Raw genomic sequence first — 26,803 nt, 5'->3', positions numbered from 1 at the left:
TTTGTGCTCTATCTCTCTCCTTCTCCCTATCAAATGAATAAAATCTTTAAAAAAGTAAAAACTCAGAGAAACAAGTTAGAAAATTAAATTATATCTAAAAATAAACTGCACAGATAGCATTTCAAGCTAATGTTTCTAAGCTTGAAGAAAATAAACATACTTAGAGGTACAGTATAGAACTTAAGTTCAATTTGCTGAAACATTAGAAAGATTTAAAGAAATTTGTAGCTCCAATTTTGCAGTGACACATACTCACAAGGAAGAATTATAAAAACATAAGGGGCAAAGAATGAAGTTCACATGATGGTAGCTGTTTATCTCAATGACTTTAATCTGAATTATGTTAAACAGTGGTACATTTATTTTTATTAATTTATATCAGTAGCCTCATCATCTTTTGGTCAAGTTAAAAGGCAATATAATTTAAGTAATATTAAACTTACTTCTGTTGCTTAGTTGTAGAGCACCATAGCAAAGATTTTGCTTTACTTTTCCAGGGACTGATCTTTCCCTCTCTCTCAATTCTACTTCCAAGAAAGATTTCTTAGAAACTACAGTAACTAGAGAAGTCATAAGCTGAAATGCAATTTAATTCAATTTTGACATGCCTGCTGTATTCATACTACTATATACTATTAAGACTGCCAAAGAAGTAGAACTCACAGTTTTTGCCTTCCAAAAATGTGTACTCTGTTTGGTGAAACAAGATTCATCTAAATGAAACAAGATAAAGACAAACCTTAGTGCACATGAGGTAGGCCCCCCAAGCAATACAAATGATGACAAAATGTAATATATGAGAGTTGGATTAACAAGAAGAATGGCCACAAGAAAGAGGTGAGGTATCAGCTAACTTTTAAAGAAGGGTATTGTCATGTATAGCACTAAAGTCTCATGTGCTAGAAGAGTCACGAGAAGAATAACTATAGCAGACTTATGAGTGTCAGTGAAGGGGATGATAAACTTCAGTGCTGGGTAATAACTTTAGATATTTGATCTGCAAAATGGTAGGAGCCACAACAGTTTCTTAAAGAAGCTGGGATGAATGTGTTATTATAGAGAGATTATTCTTAAATATGTATATGGGATTTCTACCTCTAATATAGCTCTTTGGTCTGATTTTCACACCTACAGAGCTAAGATAATTTGAACTCAGGATCTGATTCCCTCACCTTTTAGCATTTCCAGCACAGTGAAGAGAAACCTTTATCATCTTATTACATCCACCAGACGTAATAACCATTCTTGACACCTCTATCTCCCTATTCTTTCCTTCCCATATTGAATACTTTGGTTAAGTCCTGTTAGCTTCATTGGCTAAAACAGCTCTTGAACCCTCCATTTATCTCCATATTCACAGCTAACATCATTCTTTATCCAGCCCCCATGCAGTCACTCTGGCCTCCCTCTAATTGGTGATTTATACTTTTGTGTAGAGTGATCCCTTTGAGCTGCAAAACTGATCATTTTATCCCTTGTTAAGAAATTTGAATGATTCCATTGCTTTTTGGACAATGACTCCATTCTTAATTTGACTTTGAATATATCTGTCCAGCTTCAACTTGGATCTGTGCACTGAAATCACACAGATCTCCAGGTTCCTCAACTGTACCAAAGTTCCTCCTCTTCTGGGGACTTCTGTGTATAATTTTCTCTCCCTGACTGCTATGTTTACCACCATGGTAGATCGAAGATGTGCACAAATTCCTTGACACTCCTCCCATTGAGAGATGGAGTCCATTTTCCTTCTGTTGTTTGTGGTCTGGACTGCCATTACTTTGACCAAAGAAGTACAGTGAAGTGTGCCAGTTCTGGGGCTAACCTTTAAGAGAACTGGTAGCGTCCACCTTAGTCACACAAAGTTTTGAGCTTTATGAAGCTTTAGAAGTCTGCAGAGAGAATACGGAAGGGAAGAGTGAGAAGGGAAAGGTGGAGAGGAGACCAGGTAAGTCCAATTTTCTAGCAGTCCTGGTGGAGAATACAGCCATGTAAGTGAAGCCATTTGGACCATCCAGACCAGACCAGCTTCCAGCTGCATATCATAGAAAAGCCACATTTGATGCCACATGGTGTAGGAAATTGTTTAGTTTAAGTCCTGACTCACAAATGTGTAAGAAATAATTATTGACCAGATTTATAACCAAACTGACTCATTGAGCAATTTAATCCAAATGTCAGTTAGTGCCAAAGTCACTAGCTAGTTTGTTCTGCTTGCTAAAAATATGAGTTATATTGGTTGTCTGCTTGAGTAAAATAAAGAAATATGTAAAAGAACATGTATATTTATCACATTTATATTTTATATTAGAGAAAGTGTATTTTAGATCATGAAGGAAGTGACAACTTTTATATGAAATTTGTCATCTGAAATGCTTCCTTTCCTGGAAACCTTAACATTTATGAAGAAATCAAAGTCAAATGAGTAATATTTCTGGAAGTTCATATAATATTTATGGATGAAATGACTCCAAAGGACTATGCCTGGCATATTTTAAGTTTCCTTCAATCACAAAATAATTGAGTCCATAAGCAAATATTTTAAAAGATATCTATCATATGTTCTAGAACATGTTGGGCATACTATGACAGTCCCTTCTCACCCCATCTCTACCTGAGCTTGGCTTAGTTATAGGTATTGAAGGCCTCCTCCTGCACACTTGATGCTTGTCCCCAACCTTTCACATCTGCTTCACAAGGGCAGAGACCCTGTCTATTCAGCAGTCTGACCCTAAATCCTAGAGCAATGTCAGTCTCATTAGTAATGCCTAACACTTCCGTTCTTTCTTTCAAGTGGTTCCCCATGGTTAAAACAAAGCCGGTCAAGGTGTCTGTCTGTGTAGATATATGTCACAGCAGAAGTAGTTCTTAGTCTTGGAAGAGAAGGTGGCAAGATTGTTGGGGAGAACTCCAAGAACTCATCTCAGAGCCGACTGAGTTGTTTACTAACCTTGTCAAAAAAGCTGAGAAACATAACATAAAAAAGTGTTGATTTGTGATCTGTGCACTCTGAGATAAATTCTTTTTAATACTGTCAAGATAAATGAGAGGAAAATATTATGTGCTAAAACTGTTTCTTTTTAAAAAGAAGTGCTATATACGTGTGCTTGATGTAATATGAACATGGGTTGGTTCTCTTGGTAAGAATTACTGTTAATTAGTGTTATCCTTATATCTTGTTTATCAATGTGATCATGTTTTGGGTCTCATTTCCCCAGAAATCATCTCACAGAAAAAGAGAGAGAGAGAAAGAGAGAGAGAGAGAGAGAGAGAGAGAGAGAGACTACAGAGTGAACTTCTATATCACCTTAGAAATAAATGCAAATGTCTGTACTGATATATTTCAAAGAAAGATTTTACAGGCCACATAAGAGCAGTCATTCTTCTTTATGGACAAATTGCTATTAAGTTCTATTTTATCATTCATTCATGAACTTGTGGAGTGACATAGAGTACTTCCAGAATTCTGTGTACTCTACTTAATAGAGAACTACCAACATAAAAATCCAGTATACCATGTGTTTCAGGCTGGACCTTCACACAGTAGTGGAGCCATTCTGGAAGTGATTCTGGAAATGCTAAACCTCATGGAACATGTGAGTGGTCTACTCAGCTACAAGCCTAGGCAACCAAACAGCTATGTGATTTATAAACAATGAATGATTTTGAGGCTAATGATACTTTTTTTTTAAATTTTTTATTTTTTATAAACATATATTTTTATCCCCAGGGGTACAGGTCTGTGAATCACCAGGTTTACACACTTCACAGCACTCACCAAAGCACATACCCTCCCCAATGTCCATAATCCCACCCCCTTCTCCCAAACCCCCTCCCCTGAGCAATAATGATACTTTTTTAATGAAAAAATTTTTTTTTATAATTTTTTATTTTTTATAAACATATATTTTTATTTCCAGGGGTACAGGTCTGTGAATCACCAGGTTTTACACACTTCACCGCACTCACCAAAGCACATACCCTCCCCAGTGTCCATAATCCCACCCCCTTCTCCCAAACCCCCTCCCCCGAGCAATAATGATACTTTTTTAATGAAAATTTATTTTACTTAAAATTTTCTCTCATGGCAGTTACTCAGTTTGCTACATGAAAATTATTTTTGTAGCAAGAGTTCTCGCATTCTGGTTCCTGACCAGCAACTCCAGCTAGATGTTAGAAATTCCAGCTAGAAAATCAGATTCTTGGACCTTATCCCAGAATTACCAAGTAGGAAACTCAGGCTAGGTCCAGCAGTCTATTTTAACAAGTCCTCTAATGTGATTCTAATGTCTGCTTAAGTTTGAGAACCACTGGCCTATAGAATTGGGGGGACAGTAAATTTAACATTATTTTTTTCAAAGAAAGGTTAGCATTGGGTGTGGTGCAAAAATAATGAATACTATTTGTTATGCTATGTAAAATTAAATTGCTTTGCTAAATAAATAAAAAAAAATGAATACTGTTATGCTGAAAATAAAAAATAAATTAAAAAAAAGATTAGCTCTTTAAAAAAATCTAGATTTATATGTCTGAACTTTTCATTTTAGATATCTTATTGGGCCTATTTTTATAGTAAACCTCACCATATCCTTAAGAATATTCTCAGTAGTTCATCAATTCATTGTAATAAAATAATACATTAAAGTACTGAAATACTAAATCTACAAATATACAAAGTTCAAAAAATAATACATTTGTATTAAAGTAGATGAGAAATAATGTTTCATAAAAGCTAAGCAATAAAGGTCATTCTGTAATTAACTTGTCTTATTAGCCTATCATTATTTAAATGGGATAAAACCTAGTACTTCAAATTCCCTACTTGTTGGATATAGAACCAAATAGCCTCAGTGAGTTTGCAGATGTCCAGCTGGATAATTCATTAGTGTGTCTGAATCTTTCTCCCTATTCTTCAGTGCTTTTTACTGTCCATGTATCTAGTATTGACTTATAGCACTCCGCCTGAGATGGCTTTCCATTGAAGTATCCAGTGATCTATACTTATACCCTCTCATCTCTAATAATGTCTCTTGGGGCAAATCTCTGTTAGTTGAGGAAGAAAATGCCATAGAAACAAATTAATTCCTGTGAATTGCTTATTGGAAGTAGATACTTATTAACATATACTAATTTTTAACAGCAATTCAGGCACTATGTAAAAGTAGAGGAGAAATTTTGAGGCACTAAAGGGCTGATATTTTGAGTCACTCAGAATTTTTATGACTTTCTTTAAATCATATTGCACAGAGAGCCTTAATTTTGTGTACTTTCTTATCATCATATGCTCCTCTAGCTCTGGGCTATGTATTAAAGGGACAGAAATGGCCTCTTTCTCTGAGGACTTTCTTGGACATGTGCTTAAAGCACACTTTCGCAAAAGATCACAGCAATTGTTTGGATAAGGAGGTCAGTTAAAACACTCATGCAACTTTAGAAAAAATTGTGGTAAAAACTACATAACAACTTGCCATCATGAAACCATTTTTAAGTATAGTTCAGCAGTATGAAATAGATGCATATTGTTGTGAAACAGATTTCCAGAACTTTTTCATCTTGTAAACCTGAAACTTTGTACCCATTAAACTGATTAAACTCTCCCTGTCTGAATTCCTCCAGCTCCTGTGAACCGCCATTGTCCTTTTTGTTCCCATGAATTTGCCTTCTTTATATACTTCACATAAGGAGAATCATACAGTTTGTCTTTTTGTGACTGGCTTATTTCATTTAGCATAAGATGTTCAAGATTCATCCATGCTATAGACAGGATTTCCTTCCCTAATATAGACTAATATGCCATTGTTTGTATATACTACATTTGTTTTTCCATTTATTTGTCGATGGGTGTTTGTGTTGCTTTTATCTCTTAGCTACTGTGAATAGTATTGCTATGAACATGATGTGCATATATGTCTTTGAGATCCTGCAGTTCTTTTGGTTATTTGCTTAAGAATTTCTGGATCATATGGTAATTCTATTTTTAATTTTTTGAGGAGCTCACTACTGTTTTTCATCAGTTGCACCATTTTATAATTCAATTGACAGTGCACAAGTCACAAAAGCTCCATATTTTCTGTATCCTCAACAACACTTACTACTTTGATTTTTTTAAAAAAGATTTTATTTATTTATTTGACAGAGATCACAAGCAGGCAGAGAGGCAGGCAGAGAGAGAGGAGGAAGCAGTCTCTCTGCTGAGCTTTATCCCAGGACCCTGGGATCATGACCTGAGCTGAAGGCAGAGGCTTTAACCACTGAGCCACCCAGGCACCCCACTACTTTCTGATTTTTTAAAAAAAATTAGCCATCCTAATGGATTTGGGGTGATATTTCCTCATTATTTTGATTTGCATTCCTTTGATGTTTAGTTACTTGGAATACATTTTCATATGCTTGTTGGCCTTTAGTATATCATCTTTGGAGAAAGTCTACCTTCCCCATTTTTTTAAATTTAAATTTAACTTTGTTAACATACCGTGCAATATTGGTTTCTGGGGTAGAATTTAGTGATTCATCACTTACATACAACACCCAGTACCCAGTACTCATCACCACAAGTATCCTCTTTAATACCCATCACTCTTCCAGCCCATCTGCTCCACCCCTCATCAACCCTCAGTTTGTTCTCTATTGTTGAGAGTATCCTATGGTTTGTTTCCCTCCTCCCTTCCTCTCCCCTTTCTTTTCCCCAGATATGTTCATCTGTTTTCCATCTCAAATTCCACATAGGAGTGAGACCATATGGTGTTTGTGTTCCTCTGACTTATTTCACTTAGCATAATGCACTCTAGCTCCATCCATGTTATTACAAATAGCAAGATTTCATTCTTTTTGCTGGCTGAGTAATGCTCCCTTGTATATGTATATACCACATCTTATTTATTCATTCATAAGTCAGTTGTTATTTGTGCTCTTTCTATAGTTTGACTATTGTTGATAATGCTGCTGTAAACATCAGGGTGCATGTATCCCTTCGAATCTGTATTTTCTTTTCCTTTGGGTAAATACCTTGTAGTGGAATTGCTGGATCATAGGGTAGTTGTCTTTTTAACTTTTTGAGGAACCAGCCACCATATTGTTGTTTACAGTAGCTGCACCTGTTTGCATTCCCACCAACAGTGTGAGAGGATTCCCGTTTCTCCACATCCTTACCGACACCTGCTCTTTCTTGAGTTGTTCATTTTAGCTATTGTGACAGGTCTGAGGTAGTCTCTCATCACAGTTTTGGTTTGTATTTCTCTGCTGATGAGTGACATTGAGCATCTTTTTATGTGTCTGTTAGCAATATGGATGTCTTCTTTGGAGAAATGTCTATTCATGTCCTCTCCCTATTTATTAACTGGATTATTTGTGGGTTTTTTGGGTATTGAGTTGGTAAGTTCTTAGGAACTTAAGAGATTTTGGATATTATCCCTTTATCCAGTATGTCATTTGCAAACATCTCCCTGCCTTTTAGTTTTGCTGATTGTTTACTTCACTGTGCAGAAGCTTTTTATCTTGATGAAATCCCAATAGCTAGTTTTGGCTTTTGTTTTCCTTGCCTCTGGTGACATGTTTAGTAAGAGGTTGCTACAACTGAGGTCAAAGAAATTGCCTTCCTGTATTCTCCTCTAGGACTTGATGGTTTCCTGTATCACATTTAGGTCTTTCATCCATTTGGAGTTTACTTTTGTGTATGGTGTAAGAAAGTGGTCCAGTTTCATTCTTCTGCATGTTGCTGTCGAGTTTTCCCAACACTGTTCATTGAAGAAACAGTCTTTTTTCCTTTGTATATTCTCTCTTGCTTTGGCAAAGATTAGTTGATCATATTGTTGTGGGTCCAGTTCTGGGTCTTCTCTTCTGTTCTACTGAACTATGTGTCTGTTTTTGTGCCAGTAACATACTATCTTGATGTATGGTACAAGTATAGCTTTGTAATATAGCTTAAAATCCAGAATCGTGATGCCTCTAGTTTTGTTTTCCTTTTTCAAGATTGCTTTGGCTATTTGGGTTTTTTTGTGCTTCTATACAAATTTTAGGATTGTTTTTTTCTAGCCCTGCAAAAAATGCTGGTAGTATTTTCATAGGGATGGCATTAAATATGTAGATTACTTTGGGTAGTATAGACATATTTGACAATATTTGTTCTTCCATCCCATGAGCCTGGGTTGCTTTTTTGTTTCATTGTGTCCTTTTCAATTTCTTTCAGAAATGTTCTGTAGTTTTCAGAGTATGGATCTTTTACTTCTTTAGTTAGGTTTATTCTTAGTTAGGTTTATTATTAGGTTTATAATAGGTATCTTTTTGTTTTTGGTACAATGGAAAATGGGATCAATTCCTTGATTTCTTTTTCTGATGATTCATTATTGCTGTGTAGAAGTGCAACAGATTCTGTACATTGACTTTATATTCTGCAACTTTACTAAATTCATGTATTAGTTCCAGCAATTTCTTCGTGGAGTCTTTCATATTTTCTACACATACAGTATCTGCAAATATCTACAGATAGAGTATCTGCAAATAGTGAACGTTTGACCTTTCCTTGCCGATTTGGATGCTTTTAATTTCTTTTTGTTGTCTGTTTGCTGAGGCTAAGACTTCCAGGACTATGTTAAATAGTAATGATAAAAGTGGACATCCTTCTCTTGTTCCTGCCTGTGGTGGAAAGGCTCTCAGTTTTTTCTCATTAAAAATGATATTAACTGTGGTTTTTCATATATGACCTTTATGATGTTGGGGTATGTTCCATCTATCCCACTTTGTTGAGCTCTTTTTTTTCCCCCAAGAAAGAATGCTGTATTTTGTCAAATTCTTTTTCTGCATTTATTGACAGGATCATATGGTTCTTACCCTTTCCTTTATTAATGTAGTGTATCACATTGATTTGTGAATATTGAAACACCCCTGCAGCCCAGGCACTTGATCGTGGTGAATAATTCTTTTAATGTACTGTTGAATTTGATTTGCTAGTATTTTATTGAGAACTTTTGCATCCATGTTCATCAGGGACACTGGCCTGTAATCTCCTTTTTAGTGGGGTCTTTGTCTAGTTTTACAATCAAGGCAATACTGGCTTCACAGAATGGGTTTGGAAGTTCTCCTTCCATTTCTATTTTTTGGAACAGTTTGAGAAGAATAGGCATTAACTCCTCTTTAAATGTCTGGTGGAATTCCCCTGGGAAGCCTTCAAACAAACTTGTTTGTTGAGAGATTTTTGATTACTGATTCAATTTCTTTGCTGGTTATGGATCTATTCAAATTTTCTCTTTCTTCCTGTTTCAGTATTGGTAGTTTGTAAATTTCTAGATATGTCATTTCTTCCACATTTCTCATTTTGTTGGCATATAATTCTTCATAGTATTCTCTTATAATTATTTGTATTTCTGTTGTGTGGATTATGGTCTCTCCTCTTTCATTCGTGACTTCTCTTTTCTTTTTGATAGGCCTGACTAGGGGTTTATCGACTTTATTAATTGCTTCAAAGAACCAGCTCTTAGTTTTTTTCATCTGTTCTGGTTTTTTTTTGTTGTTTTTGTTGGTTTGTTTCTATATAATTTATTTATGCTCTGATTTTTATTATTTCCCTTTTTCTGCAGGCCTTAGGCTTTATTTACTGTTCCTTCTCTAGCTCCTTTAGGTGTAAGGTAAGTTTGTGTATTTGAGACTTTTCTTGATTCTTGAGGTAGGCCTGTATTGCTATATACTTCTCTCTTAGGACTGCTTTTGCTCCATCCCAAAGGTTTTGGACTGTCATCTTTTGATTTTCATTTGGTTCCATGCATTTTTAAAATTTCTTCTTTAATTTCCTGGTTAACCCATTCATTCTTTAGTAGGATGTTCTTTAACCTCCTTGTACTTCAGGTGATAATGATGTGTTAATGTAGGTTTATCAATTACAACAGACTTACCACTCTGGTGAGGCATATTCATAATGGGGGAGGCTGTGTATAGGTAGATACATGGGATACATAAGAAAACAATTTTATTGTGAACATAATTCTGTTGTAAATAATATAGTCAATTAAATTTTTTCTTTTGGTTGACTTCAAGTTTCATAGCTTTTTCTTTCCTTTTTAAAAAAGATATTATTTATTTATTTGACAGACAGAGATCACAAGTAGGCAGAGAGGTGGGCAGAGAGAGAGGGAGAAGCAGGCTCCCTGCTGAGCAGAGAGCCTGATGTGGTGCTCAATCCCAGGACCCTGAGATCATGACCTGAGCTGAAGGCAGAGGCTTTAACACACTGAGCCACCCATGTGCCCCACCTTTTTTTTTTTTTTTTATAATATGTGTTTTTTTATTGTTATTGCAAGTACAAATGGAGTTAAAAAAATTTTTTTTTAAAATTTTAAGTCCAGTATAGTTAACAGTGTTATGTTAGTTTCAGGGGTATGATATAGTGATTCAACAATTCCATACATTACTCAGTGCTCATCATCATCATGAGTGTACTTCTCATCATGAATTTCTTTTTTTTTCTTTCTATTATGTTAGCATATTTACTCCAAAGATACAGATGTAGTGAAAAGAAGGGCTATGTGCACCCCAATGTTCATAGCAGCAGTGTCCACAATAGCCAAACTGTGGGAAGAGCAGAGATGCCCTTAAACAGACGAATGGGTAAAGAAGATGTGGTCCATATATACAATGGAATATTACTCAGTCATCAGAAAGGATGAATACCCAACTTTTGCATCAACATGGATGGGACTGGAGGAGATTATGTTAAGTGAAATAAGTCAAGCAGAGAAAGTAATTTATCATATGGTTTTACTTATTTGTGGAACATAAGGAATAGCATGGAGGGCATTAGGAGAAGGGAGGGAAAAACGAAGGGGGGAAATTGGAAGGGGAGGAGTTTCATAGCGTTGTGGTCTGAAAATATGCATGGTATGATCTTGATCATTTTGTATTTGTTGAGGGCCAATTTGTGACCCAGTATGTGATCTTTTCTGGAGAATGTTCTATGTGCACTTGAAAAGAAGGTGTATTCTGCTGCTTGAGGATGAAAAGTTCTGAATATATCTGTTAAGTCCGTATGGTCCTGTGTGTCATTCAAAGCCATTGTTCCCTTGTTGATTTTCTGTTTAGATGATCTGTCCATTGCTGTAAGTGGGGTGTTAAAGTCCCCTAGTATTATTGTATTATTATCAATGAGTTTCTTTATGTTTATGATTAAGTGGCTTATATATTTGGGTGCTCCCAAGTTGGGGGCATAAATATTTACAATTGTTAAATCTTCTTGATGTATAGATCCCCTAATTATGATGTAATCCCCTTCTTCAACTCTTGTTATGGTCTGTTTTAAAATCTAGTTTGTCTGATACAAGTATGGCTACTCTGGCTTTCTTTTGACATCCTTTACCATGATAGATAATTCTTCACCCCCTTACCTTTCAATCTGCAGGTGTCTTTAGGTCTAAAATGAGTCTCTTATAGGCAGAATATCAATGGATCTTGAGTTGTTTTTTTCCTCAATTTTGATATCCTATGTCTTTTGATTGGAGTATGTAGCCCATTTACATTCAGAATGATTATTAAAAGATACGAATTTAGAGTCATTGTGTTACTTGGAGAGTTGGTGTTTTTGGTGGTGTTCTCTTGTCCTTTCTAGTCTTTATTGCTTTTGGTTTCTTATCCCCCACTCAAAAAGTCCCCTTTATTATTTCTTTTCTTTTTTTTCTCAATTAATAACTTCTTTATTCTGGAAAAGCAAATGAAAGTCATATTCATATAAACACTGACATTATAAAGTACAGGGAGAGGGGGAAGGGAGAAGGAAACACAAACCTCTACAAATCCTGCTAATACTGTCTCACCAAAAAAGACCATAATGCTTTGTCCCATATTCAATCACTTATATAATAAACCACAAATAAAATCTTCTCTGGAAGATACATCGTTCCTCTTTGAGATGGCAGGGAAAAGGGACCGGAAGTTGGGGGAGGAGGCTTTATTCTTTTGGCAGATCCTCTCAGTCATTATAGATATTGCTGCACTATTAATAAAAAATATATGCTTCTCTGTAAAGCATTAAAAAAAAAATCCAAAGATGAGATGGCTGAGGTCTCAGCTCAAGTATCTCCAAATACATTGTTGTCCATTCCCTGACCTTCCCATGTGATATTTCTTGGTCTTTTTCCGGATCAATGCCATTCTCTGTTTGTGGGCCTCTGTGGTGCAAGCCTTTTTGTAGGGTCAGATTTCTTCAGAGCCAAATCCTGGGATCCACATGTTCCACTGGCATTCTAGATGCAGCTGGACATCCTTCACCTCCATGGTGCTGGACTTGCGATGCCGAGCGAGCTGTCAGGCTGCCGTGACCACCCTCTCGATAAAATCATCAGCAATCTGCAGCAGCATCTCTTCCACATCTTCATCCAATTGCTCATTAGGATTCACTTCTCTTACTAAGTCTTGTAATTTCTTCTTGGTCAATACCTGATTGTTTTCAGGGCTGAGATGCCCTCCTGTCCCAGGAGTGCCTGGTATCTTTACCACTGTGGTGCTATTGGCCATGGAGCCTTGTGGAGGGGTGCTGGCTGGTTCCGGTTTTATGGATGAGAAATTGCAGAGGTTGATTAAGGCTGAGGGGCCAAACTGGTTCATAGTCTGTCGAGCTTTGGACTTCAGCTCATAGAGCTTGTCGAGGTCCTGTTTCTTTTTGGAGCTGTGAGGACCAAGGCCAATCAGAGGCAGCCGCGTCTATATCCCCATGATATGTGGAGACTGCCCCAGTGAAGTGTTCCTCTCAGCAGCCGGTCGACTCCCCTTTATTATTTCTTGCTGGGCTGGTTTAGTGGTTACAAAATCCTTTAGTTTTTGTTTGTCTGGTAAAGTCTTTATCTCTCCTTGTATTCTGAATGACAGCCTTGCTGGAGAAAGAATTCTTGGCTGCATATATTTCCCATTCAGCACCTTGAATATTTCCTACCACTTTCTTCTGGCTTGCCATATTTCTGTGGAAAGATCTGCTCTGAACCTGATCTACCTTCCCTTGGAGGTTAAGGACTTTTTTTCCCTTGCTGCTTTCAGGATTCTTTCCTCATTTTTGTATTTTGTGAATTTGACTATGATATGCCTTGGTGATGGCTGGCTTTTGGTGAATTGAATGGGAATTCTCTGTACTTCTTTGATTTTGATGTCTGTGTCATTCTCCAGATTGGGAAGTTTTCAGGTATAATTTGTTTGAACATACCTTCTGCTCCCTTTTATCTCTTCATTTTCTGGGACTCCTATGATACAAATGTTACTCCATTTTAATAAGTTGCTGAGTTCCCTAAGTCTACTTTAATGGCCCATTACCTTCTTTCCTCTTCAGTTTCATTATTTTCCATAATTTTATCCTCTCTGTCATGGACTCTCTCTTCTGTCTTGCTTATCTTCAGTTTTAGAGCCTCCATTTGGCATCTTAGTAATAGTATTTTTAATTTTGGCCTAGCTAGATTTTAGATCTTTTACCTCTGCAGTAGGGGGTCTCTAGTGTCTTCTATACTTTTTCAAACCAGCTAGTATCCCCCTTTTTTTTTTTTAAGATTTTATTTATTTATTTGAGAGAGAGGGATAGAGAGAGCATGGGCACAGAAGAAAAGGGAGAAGAAGGCTCCCTGGGGAGCAGAGAGCCCAATGTGGGGCTCAATTCCAGGACCCTGAGATCACAACCTGAGCCAAAGGCAGACATTTAACTGACTAAGCCACCCAGGCACCCCTCAGCTTGTGTCTTTATAATTGTTTTAAATTCTAATTCAGACATCTTACTTATCTCTGTATTTATCTCTGGCTGTCATTTCTTCCTGTTCTTCTTTTGGGGTGAATTTCTCCATCTTGTCATTTTGGGGAAGAGAAAAAAGGCAAAATAAAATGAAATTTTAAAATTGATGAAAAAATTTTAAAAATAACATAAAAAATACAAGAAGCTAGATCCTAGGTATGTTTTGGTCTGCCTGTTATGAAAAGCTTGATAGAAAAAAGGTAGAAAGAGAAGGAAAAAAATTAAAAATTAAAAAATATAAATTAAAATAAAAAATTCTTTCTGTATCAAAAAAAAAAAAAAAAAAGATATAGTGGCTCCATTCTCCACTTGGTGACCCTGTTTAATTTCCTGAGGTGGAGCAAGCTGGTGAGAGAGGAGAGAAAATGGTTGGGCCTTGTTCTCTTGTGTCCCAGGCGAGAAATGCATGGCTCTTCTCTTCAGTAAGCCCTCCAGACACACTAATAGTGACCTGGCCTGTGTCTTTGGTTTCTGTCAGAATCATGCCTTCACACTGTGTGTGTCTGAACTGTCCACCTTCCAAACGGCACAGCATTCCTTTGTTTTATTTCAGGTGAGGCTGTTTCAAAGCTCATTGCTTCAGAGACCCTTGTGTTGCAGACCCACACTGATCCTCCAAGAAGGGTTTCCCTGCACTGTTGTTGGTGCCAGCTTGTTGCAGAAGACAGCCATGTGACCATCCAACAGTTCAGAGTTTATGGTAAATCACAGCACACAGCCTGTGCCAGGGTTTGCTGTGCTTGCCAGCATCCATTCCTATACTGGTGAGCGAGATTGTTTGGTGGTACCTACAGGACCTTTGCCCTTGGAGAGGCTGTATCACCTCCACTAAATGCACTCCAAATAGGAGAACTGCTTCTCCCTGAGGGACCCTGGGGATCCACAGGCTGCCTGCTGCTGGGGTTCAGCTCTGCTCTCCCACCTGAGCATCCTCAGCTCCTAGGCGGGAATGTGGCAATGTTGCAGACCACTGAAACTGTGCAATGTGCACTTTGCTGTTTGTAGAAAATGCATGGTATTATAACCCTCTCCTCTTACCCGTCAAAGGTTTTGGGGCAGAACTTTTTAGTTTAGTCTTCTGTGTGTGTTTTCATCATTTCTTTGTCCCCAGCCCCTGCTCTTTCTCTTTTCCTTCTCTCTTGCCACTCCCTCCATAAGCAGGGCTCCCTTCCTGAAACAGCGCCCATGGCTTTTTTTTTCCCCAGGAACTCTCTGCAGTTCCTACCTTCCATGGGTTGGGTTTTTTTTTTTTTTCTTTTCTCTCTCTCTCTCTCTCTTTTTTTTTTTTAAATTTGTAGATGTGTAGCTTTGTTCCCTAAGACTTACGATTGACTTCTTGGATGTTTAGAATGATTTGATATTTATTTAGTTGTGTTCAAGGAAGGGGGCAAGCATAGGGTCACCCTACTCTCCCACCATCTTACCTCCCCTCCCCATTTTTAAATTAGATTATTAGATTTTGTTATTGTTGAGTTGTAGGAGTTATTTATATATTCTGGATATCAACCTTTTATCAGATGTATGATATGCAAATATTTTCTCCCAATCCATAGTTTGCCTTTCACTCTGTTCATTGTGTCCTTTGATATACAAGGTTTTTACTTTGATGTAGTCCCATTTGTGTACTGTGGCTTTTGTTTGTTGTGCTTTTGGTGTCATATTCAAGTAGTCTTTGCCAAGTCTGATGTCATGAAGTTTTTTCTGTATGTTTTCTTTTAACTGTTCATGTAGTTTTAACTTAAGGAGCTAAGTTGTTACTCTCAGTAAGGTTTTTTGTTTGTTTGTTTTTCCCTTTGGTGGGATATGTAATTTTACCCACAAGTTCTGACATTATAGATGAAATTTTTTTAAAAAAGTGTATTTGAGATAGTAGTCTGAAGAAAGAAAGGCACAATTCTAAAATTTGTCCCTTCTTGAGAAACTTTATAACATGAACGAACTATTTCAAGTCTTTTTTATAACAAAGGTGTAATATCACTTTTAAATCTTCAAATGAAAATATCTTCTAAAATTAGAAATATACCTTGGTATATTGTTTCAAGCAAGGGAGACAGACTTTATTTTATTATTAAACTTTAAGACATCTCCTATTTATAAAATGTCTGGCTTTGAGACTTTTTGTGTTTCAGTCTGGCCAACTTACAATTGCTAAAATTTCATATTTAGAATATGGTGCAATTGTAAAGATACAATCAGTGATCTCAGAACTAACAATTTCTCAGGGAAAAGATTGGCTATTTGGCAATGAAGAGATGACATTTCAAAGTTCAACATTTGTCTATAATTCTGGGAAAAAAGCATGAAACCACCTATTCAAGAGCTTCAGATTTAACAAATATGGCTTTATACTTATTCCTTCTTCAAGCAAAATGTAGGTTACAAGGTACAAAGAATTGGCTATGACAAGCTATTTTCAGGATAAAATGAAATATAAGTAATTTAATTCTGAAGATATGATGGGATGAGAATGCAGTGATTTTCTAAAATGGGCTCTCTTGAATTCTGTGAAATATGTCTCAAATAAATGGCTAAGCATACTTCACCCCCCCCCAAAAAAACCCCACAGAAATCAAAGCAGCACTGTGGTTTATTGTTCAAAAAGGTTATCTCTTAATAAAATAACAAGTGTTGCAAAAAGAAACTATAGGAGGATGATTTAACGTTCATTGACAAGAAACAATAGGTTGAATAACATTTAATAATATTTTAATAACACAGAAGTAAATAACTTCAGCAAATGTAGCATGTATTTATGTCTCCTCTCTCTTTTCACTAGGGGCGAAGGAAATTGAGATTTTTCACAATTCACTGATAGCAGGAGGAGGACTGAGTAGCTATTGTTCACCTGATCTAACAAGGGGGAAGGGCCAAGTAATGGGCTGACCTGGACAAAGGAGATGATGAAAGTTACTTGTGACTTTCTGAGTGGCATAATGAAAATAATTATATTTTGGGCATTGATCCCACAACAATTCAAATATTTATGATGTTCCAGATTTTGTTCTAGGGCCTGGGGATTCACCAGTGGAAAAAAAACAGTCCACCAACCAACCAACCAATCAAGTGCCCATTCTCATTGAATATAGAAAGAGAAGGTGAGAGAGGGGAGAAGGTTAAATGAATTGGTTGAGATAAGCAGTGTGATAATAATAGTAAAAAGCTGTGCCAGGGGCTTGTTAACTTAGATAGGGTGGTCCTAGAAGATCACTGTAAAGAAAGAAGGTTTGAGTGGAGATCTGAGTAAAGGAGACAGCAAGCCCTGTGATATCTGAGGGAAGGGAATTCTGGGCAAAGTAAACAGCAAACGTGAGGGTCCTGAGACTGGCAGGTGTTTTGAGGAACAGAGAAAAGAGCAGTATGGTTGGAGCACAGGGATCAAGTGAGAGCATAGAAGGATTGAAGGCTGAGAGTGAGGCGCAGTGGGATCACAAAGCTTTTGCACAGCAAAGGAAACAGTTAACAAAACCAAAAGACAACTGACAGAATGGGAGAAGATATTTGCAAAAGATTTTGATCTTGATGAAATCCCAATATTTCATATTTGCCCTTGCTTCCCTTGCCTTTGGCGATGTTCCTAGGAAGAAGTTGCTGTGGCTGAGGTCGAAGAGGTTGCTGACTGTGTTCTCATCAAGGATTTTGATGGATTCCTTTCTCACATTGAGGTCCTTCATCCATTTTGAGTCTATTTTTGTGCGTGGTCTAAGGAAATGGTCCAATTTCATTTTTCTGCATGTGGCTGTCCAATTTTCCCAACACCATTTATTGAAAAGGCTGTCTTTTTCCCATTGGACATTCTTTCCTGCTTTGTTGAAGATTAGTTGACCATAGAGTAGAGGGTCTATTTCTGGGCTCTCTGCCGTCTTGATGATGACAGCTTTATAATAGAACTTGAAGTACGGAATTGTGATGTCACCAACTTTGGCTTTCTTTTTCAATATTCCTTTGGCTATTTGAGGTATTTTCTGGTTCCATATAAATTTTAGAATTATTTGTTCCATTTCTTTGAAAAAAAAAAAGGATGGTATTTTGATAGGAATTGCATTAAATGTGTAGATTGCTTTAGGTAGCATAGACATTTTCACAATATTTGTTCTTCCAATCCAGAAGCATGGAACATTTTTCCATTTCTTTGTGTCTTCCTTAATTTCTTTCATGAGTACTTTATAGTTTTCTGAGTATAGATTCTTAGCCTCTTTGGTTAGGTTTATTCCTAGGTATCTTATAGTTTTGGGTGCAATTGTAAATGGGATTGACTCCTTAATTTCTCTTTCTTCTGTCTTGTTGTTGGTGTATAGAAATGCAGCTGATTTCTGTGCATTGATTTTATATCCTGACACTTTACTGAATTCCTGTACAAGTTCTAGCAGTTTTGGAGTGGAGTCTTTTGGGTTTTCCACATACAGTATCATATCATCTGTGAAGAGTGATAGTTTGACTTCTTCTTTGCTGATCTGGATGCCTTTAATTTCCTTTTGTTGTCTGATTGCTGAGGCTAGGACTTCTAGTACTATGTTAAATAGCAGTGGTGATAATGGTTATCCCTGTCGTGTTTCTGGCCTTAGTGGAAAAGCTTCCAGTTTTTCTTCATTGAGAATGATATTTGCGGTGGCTTTTTCATAGATGGCTTTGTTAATATTGAGGTATATACCCTCTATCCCTACACTCTGAAGAGTTTTGATCAGGAAGGGATGCTGTACTTTGTCAAATGCTTTTTCATCATCTATTGAGAGTATCATATGGTACTTGTTCTTTCTTTTATTTATATGTTGTATCATATTGATTGATTTGCAGATGTTGAACCAACCTTGCAGCCCTGGAATAAAACCCACATGGTGGTGAATAATCCTTTTAATGTACTGTTGAATCCTATTGACTAGTATTTTGGTGAGAATTTTCGCATCTGTGTTCATCAAGGATATTGGTCTGTAGTTCTTTTTGATGGGATCCTTGTCTGGTTTGGGGATCAAAATGATGCTGGCCTCATAAAATGAATTGGGAAGTTTTCCTTCTATTTCTATTTTTTGGAACAGTTTCAGGAGAATAGGAATTAGTTCTTCTTTAAATGTTTGGTAGAATTCCCCTGGGAAGCCGTCTGGCCCTGGGCTTTTGTTTGTTTGGAGATTTTTGATGACTGTTTCATCTCCTTACTTGTTATGGCTCTGTTAAGGTTTTCTATTTCTTCCTGGTTCAGTTGTGGTAGTTTATATGTCTCTAGGAATGCATCCATTTCTTCCAGATTGTCAAATTTGTTGGTGTAGAGTTGCTCATGGTATGTTCTTATAATTGTCCGTATTTCTTTGGTATTGGTTGTGATCTCTCCTCTTTCATTCTTGATTTTATTTATTTGGGTCCTTTCTGTTTTCTTTTTGATAAGTCTGGCCAGGGCTTTATCAATCTTATTAATTCTTTCAAAGAACCAGCTCCTAGTTTTGTTGATTTGTTCTATTGTTTTTTGGTTTCTATTTCATTGATTTCTGCTCTGATCTTTATGATTTCTCTTCTCCTGCTGGGTTTAGGGTTTCTTTCTTGTTCTTTCTCCAGCTCCTTTAGGTATAGGGTTAGGTTGTGTACTTGAGACCTTTCTTGTTTCTTGAGAAAGACTTGTACTGCTATATATTTTTTTCTCAGGACTGCCTTTGCTGTGTCCCACATATTGTGAACTGCTGTGTTTTCATTATCATTTGTTTCCAGGACTTTTTTCAATTCTTTAATTTCTTGGTTGACCCATTCATTTTTTAGAAGGATGCTGTTTATTCTCCGTGTATTTGGTTCTTTCCAAATTTGCTCTTGTGATTGAGTTCCAGCTTCAGAGCATTGTGGTCTGAAAATATGCAGGGAATGATTCCAATCTTTTGATACCAGTTGAGACCTGATTTAGGACCCAGGATATGATCTCTTCTGGAGAATGTTCCATGTGCACTAAAGAAGAATGTTTATTCTGTTGCTTTGGGATGAAATGTTCTGAATACATCTGTGATGTCCATCTGGTCCAGTGTGTCATTTAAGACCTTTATTTCTTTGTTGATCTTTTGCTTGGATGATCTGTCCATTTCCGTGAGGGGAGTGTTAAAGTCCCCTACTATTATTGTATTATTGTTGATGTGTTTCTTTGATTTTGTTATTAATTGGTTTATATAGTTGGCTGCTCCCACGTTAGGGGCATAGATATTTAAAATTGTTAGATCTTCTTGTTGGATAGACCCTTTGAGTATGATATAGTGTTCTTCCTTATCTCTTATTATAGTCTTTGGCTTAAAATCTAATTGATCTGATGTAAGGATTGCCACTCCTGCTTTCTTCTGATGTCCATTAGCATGGTAAATTCTTTTCCACCCCCTTACTTTAAATCTGGAGGTGTTTTCGGGTCTAAAATGAGTTTCTTGTAGGCAACATATAGATAGGTTTTGTTTTTTTTATCCATTCTGATACCCTGTGTCTTTTGATATGGGACATTTACCCATTAACATTCAGGGTAACTCTTGAGAGATATGAATTTAGTGTCATTGTATTGCCTGTAAGGTGACTGTTATTGTATATTATCTCTGTTCCTTTCTGATCTCCTACTTTTAGGCTCTCTTTTTGCTTAAAGGACCCCTTTCAATATTTCCTGTAGAGCTGGTTTGGTGTTTGCAAATTCTTTCAGTTTTTGTTTTTCTTGGAATCTTTTTATCTCTCCTTCTATTTTCAGTGATAGCCTAGCTGGATATAGTATTCTTGGCTGCATGTTTTTCTCATTTAGTGCTCTGAATATATCATGCCAGCTCTTTCTGGCCTGCCAGGTCTCTGTGGATAAGTCTGCTGCCAATCTAATATTTTTACCGTGGTATGTTACAGACTTCTTTTCCCAGGCTGCTTTCAGGACTTTCCCTTTGTCACTAAGACTTGGAAATTTTACCGTTAGGTGATGGGGTATAGACCTATTCTTGTTGATTTTGAGGGGGGTTCTCAGCTTTGCGCAGTGGCAGTATCGTAGCCAATGAGGTTTATCCGAGGCGCGATTATTGCTAATTGAGGGGGGTTCTCTATGCCTCCTGGATTTTGATGCTTGTTCCTTTTGCCATATTAGGGAAATTCTCTCCAATAATTATCTCCAATATACCTTCTGCTATCCTCTCTCTTTCTTCTTCTTCTGGAACCCCAAATATTCTAATGTTGTTTCATCTTATGGTGTCACTTATTTCTCGAATTCTCCCCTCGTAGTCCAGTAGCTGTTTGTCCCTCTTTTGCTCAGCTTCTTTATTCTCTGTCATTTGGTCTTCTATATCACTAATTCTTTCTTCTGCCTCACTTATCCTAGCAGTGAGAGGCTCCATTTTTGATTCCACCTCATCAATAGCTTTTTTTATTTCAACTTGGTTAGATTTTAGTTTTTTTATTTCTCCAGAAAGGGCTTTTATATCTCCCAATAGGGTTTCTCTAATATCTTCCATGCCTTTTTCGAGCCCGGCTAGAACCTTGAGAATCGTCATTCTGAACTCTAGATCTGACATATTACCAATGTCTGTATTGATTAGGTCCCTAGCCTTCAGTACTGCCTCTTGTTCTTTTTTTTTGTGTGTGTGTGAATTTTTCCGCCTTGTCATTTTGTCCAGATAAGAGTATATGAAGGAGCAAGTAAAATACTAAAAGGGTGGCAAAGACCCCAGGAAAGTATGCTTTAACCAAATTAGAAGAGATCCCAAATCGTGGTAGGGAGAAAGGGGATAAAAAGAGGTTCAGAAAAAAAAAAAAAAACAAAAAAACAAAAAAACAAAAAACCGAGGTTCAGAAAAAAAAAACTAACACAAAAAAACAAAAAAAGAAACAATTAAAAAAAAGAAAACAAATAAAGAAAAAATATAAAAAAGAAATATATATATATATATAATATATATATTAGATAAACTAGTTAAAAAACGTTGAAAAAGAAAAGGGTAAAAGTTAAAAAACATTTAGCAGAAGAAGAAAAAGAAATTAAGTTAACTGCAAGACTAAAGAATTATGGGGAGAAAGCCATGAGTTCCGTGCTTTTCTTTCTCCTCCTCTGGAATTCCGCCGCTCTCCTTGGTATTGAACCTGTACTCCTTGGTAGGTGAACTTGGTCCTGGCTGGATTTCTTGTTGATCTTCTGGGGGAGGGGCCTGGTGTAGTGATTCTCAAGTGTCTTTGCCTCAGGCGGAATTGCACTGCCCTTACCAAGGGCTGGGCTGAGTAATCCGGTTGGGTTCTCTTTCAGGAGCTTTTGTTCCATGAACGCTTCCATAGAGTTCCAGAGGCCGGGAGTGAAAATGGCAGCCTCCCGGTCTCTGGCCCAGAGGAGCTGAGAGCTCGGGGCCCCACTCCTCAGTGCGCCTTCAGAGAATAGCGCCCAATTACTCCCATCTCTTTGGCCTCCGGCCGCACTCCAAGCTCACCAAACCTGTGACCGGTTCAAGGTAACCCAGAGCTGTGAGCTCACTCTTCGGCTCTGTCTCTATTCCCGTTCTAATACCTGCAGGCTCTGTGACACTGAGACACCCCCGATCCTTCTGTGACCCTGCAGGACCTGAGGCCACGCTGACCCCGCATGGGCTTCACCATGATTTAGCCTCTGGAGCAATGTCCCTCAGTGGAGCAGGCTTTTAAAAGTCCTGACTTAGTGCTCCGTTGCTCTGCCACTTGCCGGGAGCAGGCCCCTCCCCCTACGGTCTATCTTTTTGTCGCTTTGGATTCACTTCTCTACCAGTCCTATCTTTCAGAAAGGGGTTGATTTTCTGTTTCTAGAATTGCTGTTCTTCTTCTCTTCAATCTCCCATTGGATTTGTAGGTGTTTGCAGTGTTTAGATAAGCTATCTAGCTGATCTCCTGCTACCTGATATAGTCTCAGCCTGCTACTTCTCCACCATCTTGACTCCTCCCTCTCAAGATTTTCTTTTTTTCTTCTTTTTTTTTTTTTTTAAAGATTTTATTTATTTATTTGACAGACAGAAATCACAAGTAGGCAGAGAAGCAGGCAGAGAGAGAGAAGGGGAAACAGGCTCCTGCTGAGCAGAGAGCCCTATGTGGGGCTCGATCCCAGGATCCTGAGACCATGACCTGAGCCGAAGGCAGAGACTTAATCCACTGAGCCACCCAGGCGCCCCCTCTCAAGATTTTCTTATTTTTAAAGTCTGAATAATATCCCATTTTATATCTTTACCACATTTTCTTTATCCATTCATCCATCAGTGAACATTTATTTGTTTTCATATATTGGCTATTGTGAATAATGTTGCAGTAAACATGGGACTGCAGATATCTCTCTGAGACTCTGATTTCAATTCTGAGAACTACAACACATTAATGAAAGAAATTAAAGAAGAGCAAAATGAATGGAAAGACATCCTGTGTTCATACATCGAGAGATTGAATATTGTTAAAATGCCCACACTACCCAAAGTGATCTACACATTCAGTGCTATCACCATCAAAATCCCAGTGGCATTTTTTTTTTTTAACTTACAAAAGTAGAAAATAACGATACTAAAATATATATGGAAGGGGTGCTTGGGTGGCTCAGTGGGTTAAGCCTCTGCCTTTGGCTCAGGTCATGATCTCAGGGTCCTTGGATTGAGCTCTGCATCAGGCTCTCTGCTCTCCTCTCCCTCTGCCTGCCTCTCTGCCTACTTGTGATCTCTCTCTCTCTCTGCCAAATAAATAAAGATCTTTAAAAAAAAGTATATATGTGGAAGCACAGAAGATCTCAGATAGTTAGAGCTGTCTTGAGAAAGAAGAATAAAGCTGGAGACATTGCAATTTCTGATTTCAAAATATGTTACAAAGCTATAGTGATTAAAACAGTATGTTACTCATATAGACACAGAGACATATAGACCAATAGAATAGAATAGAGTTTGGGAAAAACCTTGCATATATGGTCAATTGATTTTTGGTGAGAATGCCAAGAATATCCCATAGGGAAAGGATAGTAGATAGTGTCTTCAACAAATGATGCTGGGAAAACTTGATATCCATATGAAAAGGAATGCATTTGGACGCTTACCTTACATCATACAGAAAAATCAGCTCAATGGGATCAAAGGCTGGAGTGTGACATTTGAAACTGTAAAACTCCTTAAGAGGGTACAAGCTTATCAATGTTGGCTTAAGCAATGATTTCTTGGATATGGCACCAAAAGCACATTACACAAATCTAGAATAGACAAGTGGGATTCTGTCAAATGAAAAAACTTCTGCACAACAAAAGAAAGAGTCAACATAATGAAAAGGCAACCTACTGAGTGGGAGAGAGTTTTTATAAGTCATTTATCTGTTACAGAGTCAATAGCCAGAACATGTAAGTAACTTCTAGAACCCAGGAGCAAAAAATCAATAATCCAATTACAACATGGGCAAAGGGCTCACTAGACATTTCTTCAAAAAAGACATAAAATGGCTAATAGGTATATAAAAAAGACTCAATGTCACTAATTATCAGGGAAATACAAATCAAAACTATCATGAAGTACCACCTCATGCTTGTTGGGATGGCTATTATGAAAAAAAGAAAAAGGTTAAAAAGTGTTGGCACAGATATGCAGAGATTAGAACTCTTGTACACAGTTGGTGGGTTTGTATAATAGTGCAACCACAGTGAAGGTCAGTGTGGAAGCTTCTCAAAAAATTGAAAATACAATTACCCTATGATCTAGCAATCCCACTTTTGGGTATATATCCCAAATAATCTAAATCAGGATCTCAAAGAGCTATAATCCCTTTTGAGTTGACTTTTGTATAACATGCAAATTTATATTGATGTTCATGGTTTTTGCATAGATATGTTCAGTAGTTCTAGTACTAGTTGTGGAAAACATGAACTGCTTTTGTGCTTTGTCAAAAATCAATGGCCAGGATGCCTGGGTGGCTTAATTGGTTAAGCATCCAACTCTTGATTTTGGCTCAGATCATGATCTCAGGGTCATGAGATTGAGCTCCACATAGGGCTCCACACTGGGTATGGAGCCTGCTTAAGGTTTTCTCTCTCCCTCTCCCTTTGTCCCCCACACTACTGTTCAAGCAACATGTACTTTCTCTCTCTAAAAAAAAAAAAAAATCAGGGGCACATGGGTGGCTCAGTGGGTTAAGCCTCTGCCTTCGGCCCAGGTCGTGATCTCAAGGTCCTGGTATCAAGCCCCGCATCAGGCTCTCTGCTCAGCAGGGAGCCTGCTTCCCCCTCTCTCTCTGCCTGCCTCTCTGCCTACTTGTGATCGCTCTGTCAAATAAATAAAATCTTTAAAAAAAATCAGTGCCCATATTTGTGAGTTATTTAGGTAACATTATTTTACTTTTTTCTCATTTAAACATTTCTCTAAAATAAATTTTGTTTGTGTCCCTTTTCTACGAGCCATTTTTGCAAATCTTTGACAAGTGATTTCATTTTGTTATATTAGAGATGAAGCTGTATTGGATGTATTTAGTAATGCAGGCTCTGCTAATCAGTTTACCTGGGGACTGAGGGGTCAAAGGTCTAGGAGAAGAATATTATGAGTGGAGGATTAAGATTAAGACTAGCTGTGTATGCAGTCAGATCTCACACATTTATATCAAATCAGTATGCTACTGGCTGTGAGCTTCCTTTTGTTTTTGTCTCGTATTAGCTGGTCCTTAGAATAATTCTGGATTTTAGAGCTTTGACAAAAAGGTAGTTAAGTGTCTGGGAGAAAGTTCCTAGGTAAGGGACCTAGCACCCCAGCTAGGCAAGCCAATTAATGAAAATTACATTACAATTTCATCAAGAATTCTTTGACGACTTTCATCAGTTGATGTGAGTCTGAAACAAAGAAAAAATTTTTGGTAAGTATGAACATATCTTTGGCATTGCAGTTCTCTCTTTAAATTTAAGTGGTGCCACATATTGTCAAATGCAGCTGGTGACTATGGAGTGCCCTTTTTCTATGAACACAGACAATACATTTCCTAGTTCCCTAAGGCCACAAAGTATCAAGAATAGCCTGAAGGCATGCTCATCTCAGGTCTGTCACACTAAGATGTTCTTTACCATGATTCTGATTTTTCTCTCAAGGTTATTCTAGCCTACTCAAAAAGTTATAGAAGCCTGATTAGATTACCCAGGGAGTTTGAAGAAGTAAGCTTTATTGATGTATGGTTTACATGTTATAAACTGCATCAAGGGAGCTTTCAAAAACTTCCTGTGCCCAGCTTCAGCTATAGACATGCTGATTCACTTGGCCTGGGATAGGGACTCAGGACTTTGTTCATGCTCCCCAGGCCTTTCCCACTTGCATCCCCTGGGTTATAAGCCACAGATACAGTTAACCTCACTATGCACTAACATCAACTAAAGGAAATTGGCATGTTGCTAGCAGGTGTGGGAGCTTTCCTAAAAAAAGGTATTGGTAACCAAAAAAGGTATTAGCCAGCCTAGAGATGTCTCAAACACCAGGGGTAGATCTTATATTGTGTCTTTTGACATTTATGTTCAAGGAGGCAAGGGTAGAAAGACTAGTTTTTCAGAGCCTGTGTCCCATAGAGAATGAGGTGCTGGTGGCATGGTTTTCTCGGCCCAAAGAACAACGAGGTGCTTAGTCCCTCAAATTGGGCCCAGAGATGTTGGAGTACCAGGCTTGTTACCGTAGACCTGCTTCCCACTCCTGCCACTCCATGTCTGTGTGAGACGAGGACTGGGAAAAGTTTGGAATGAGAGCTATTGGTTCTGGTCTAGTAGGGAGTGAGGTGGTGGTAAGGCTTTTTCCTCCATCCTATTCCCCATGGTGGGGGATGCTCGCGGAGTGAGAGTAGCCCCAGGAGAATTCTTCACAGAGATTTGAGAGGCCATGGTTGGGAAGCCTGGCACCTTATTTTCTTGTTGGGTATCTGCTTAGGTGGTGGGGTTGCTCTTCTGCTTTCTCTCTGCCTTTTGAGGAGAGGTTTTGATAACCAGAGACAGACAGCATGGCTGAGAAAGAACATTAACAACAGGAGGCCTGAACTCCTACTGATAGTATAGCAGTGATATAGTATTGCCCAAGTCAAGTAGTAACCAGAGAAGAAAGAAGCCTTGAGACGTCTTTTCAGTCTCTCTCAAGTTGAGTGGACATCTAG

The 26,803-nt window shown here is 37.7% G+C and overlaps 1 protein-coding gene and 1 non-coding gene across 2 annotated transcripts; one reads left to right on the top strand and one right to left on the bottom strand.

Moving 5' to 3' along the window:
* Positions 1 to 11,911: 11,911 nt before the first annotated feature.
* On the bottom strand, positions 11,912 to 12,734 carry LOC116585603 (transcription initiation factor TFIID subunit 12-like). Its single transcript, XM_032334947.1, has one exon. It carries the CDS (start codon positions 12,580 to 12,582, stop codon positions 12,283 to 12,285), a length of 300 nt encoding a protein of 99 aa, XP_032190838.1. The 5' UTR covers positions 12,583 to 12,734; the 3' UTR covers positions 11,912 to 12,282.
* A 7,957-nt stretch (positions 12,735 to 20,691) lies between these two features.
* Positions 20,692 to 20,839, top strand: LOC116587331. The gene has a single exon (XR_004284371.1). It is a non-coding gene; the product is annotated as a U4 spliceosomal RNA (small nuclear RNA).
* The last annotated feature ends 5,964 nt before the right edge of the window (positions 20,840 to 26,803 follow it).

Source organism: Mustela erminea, chromosome 3 (genome assembly GCF_009829155.1).
Source record: "Mustela erminea isolate mMusErm1 chromosome 3, mMusErm1.Pri, whole genome shotgun sequence".
Classification (NCBI taxonomy): Eukaryota; Metazoa; Chordata; class Mammalia; order Carnivora; family Mustelidae; genus Mustela; species Mustela erminea.
Note: the sequence above shows the minus strand (reverse complement) of the source record. Positions and strands in the feature narration are given on the sequence as shown.

Bases quoted from the DNA above. Each gene is read 5' to 3' on its own strand.
- LOC116585603 (XM_032334947.1), bottom strand. From the start codon at position 12,582: ATGAACCAGTTTGGCCCCTCAGCCTTAATCAACCTCTGCAATTTCTCA.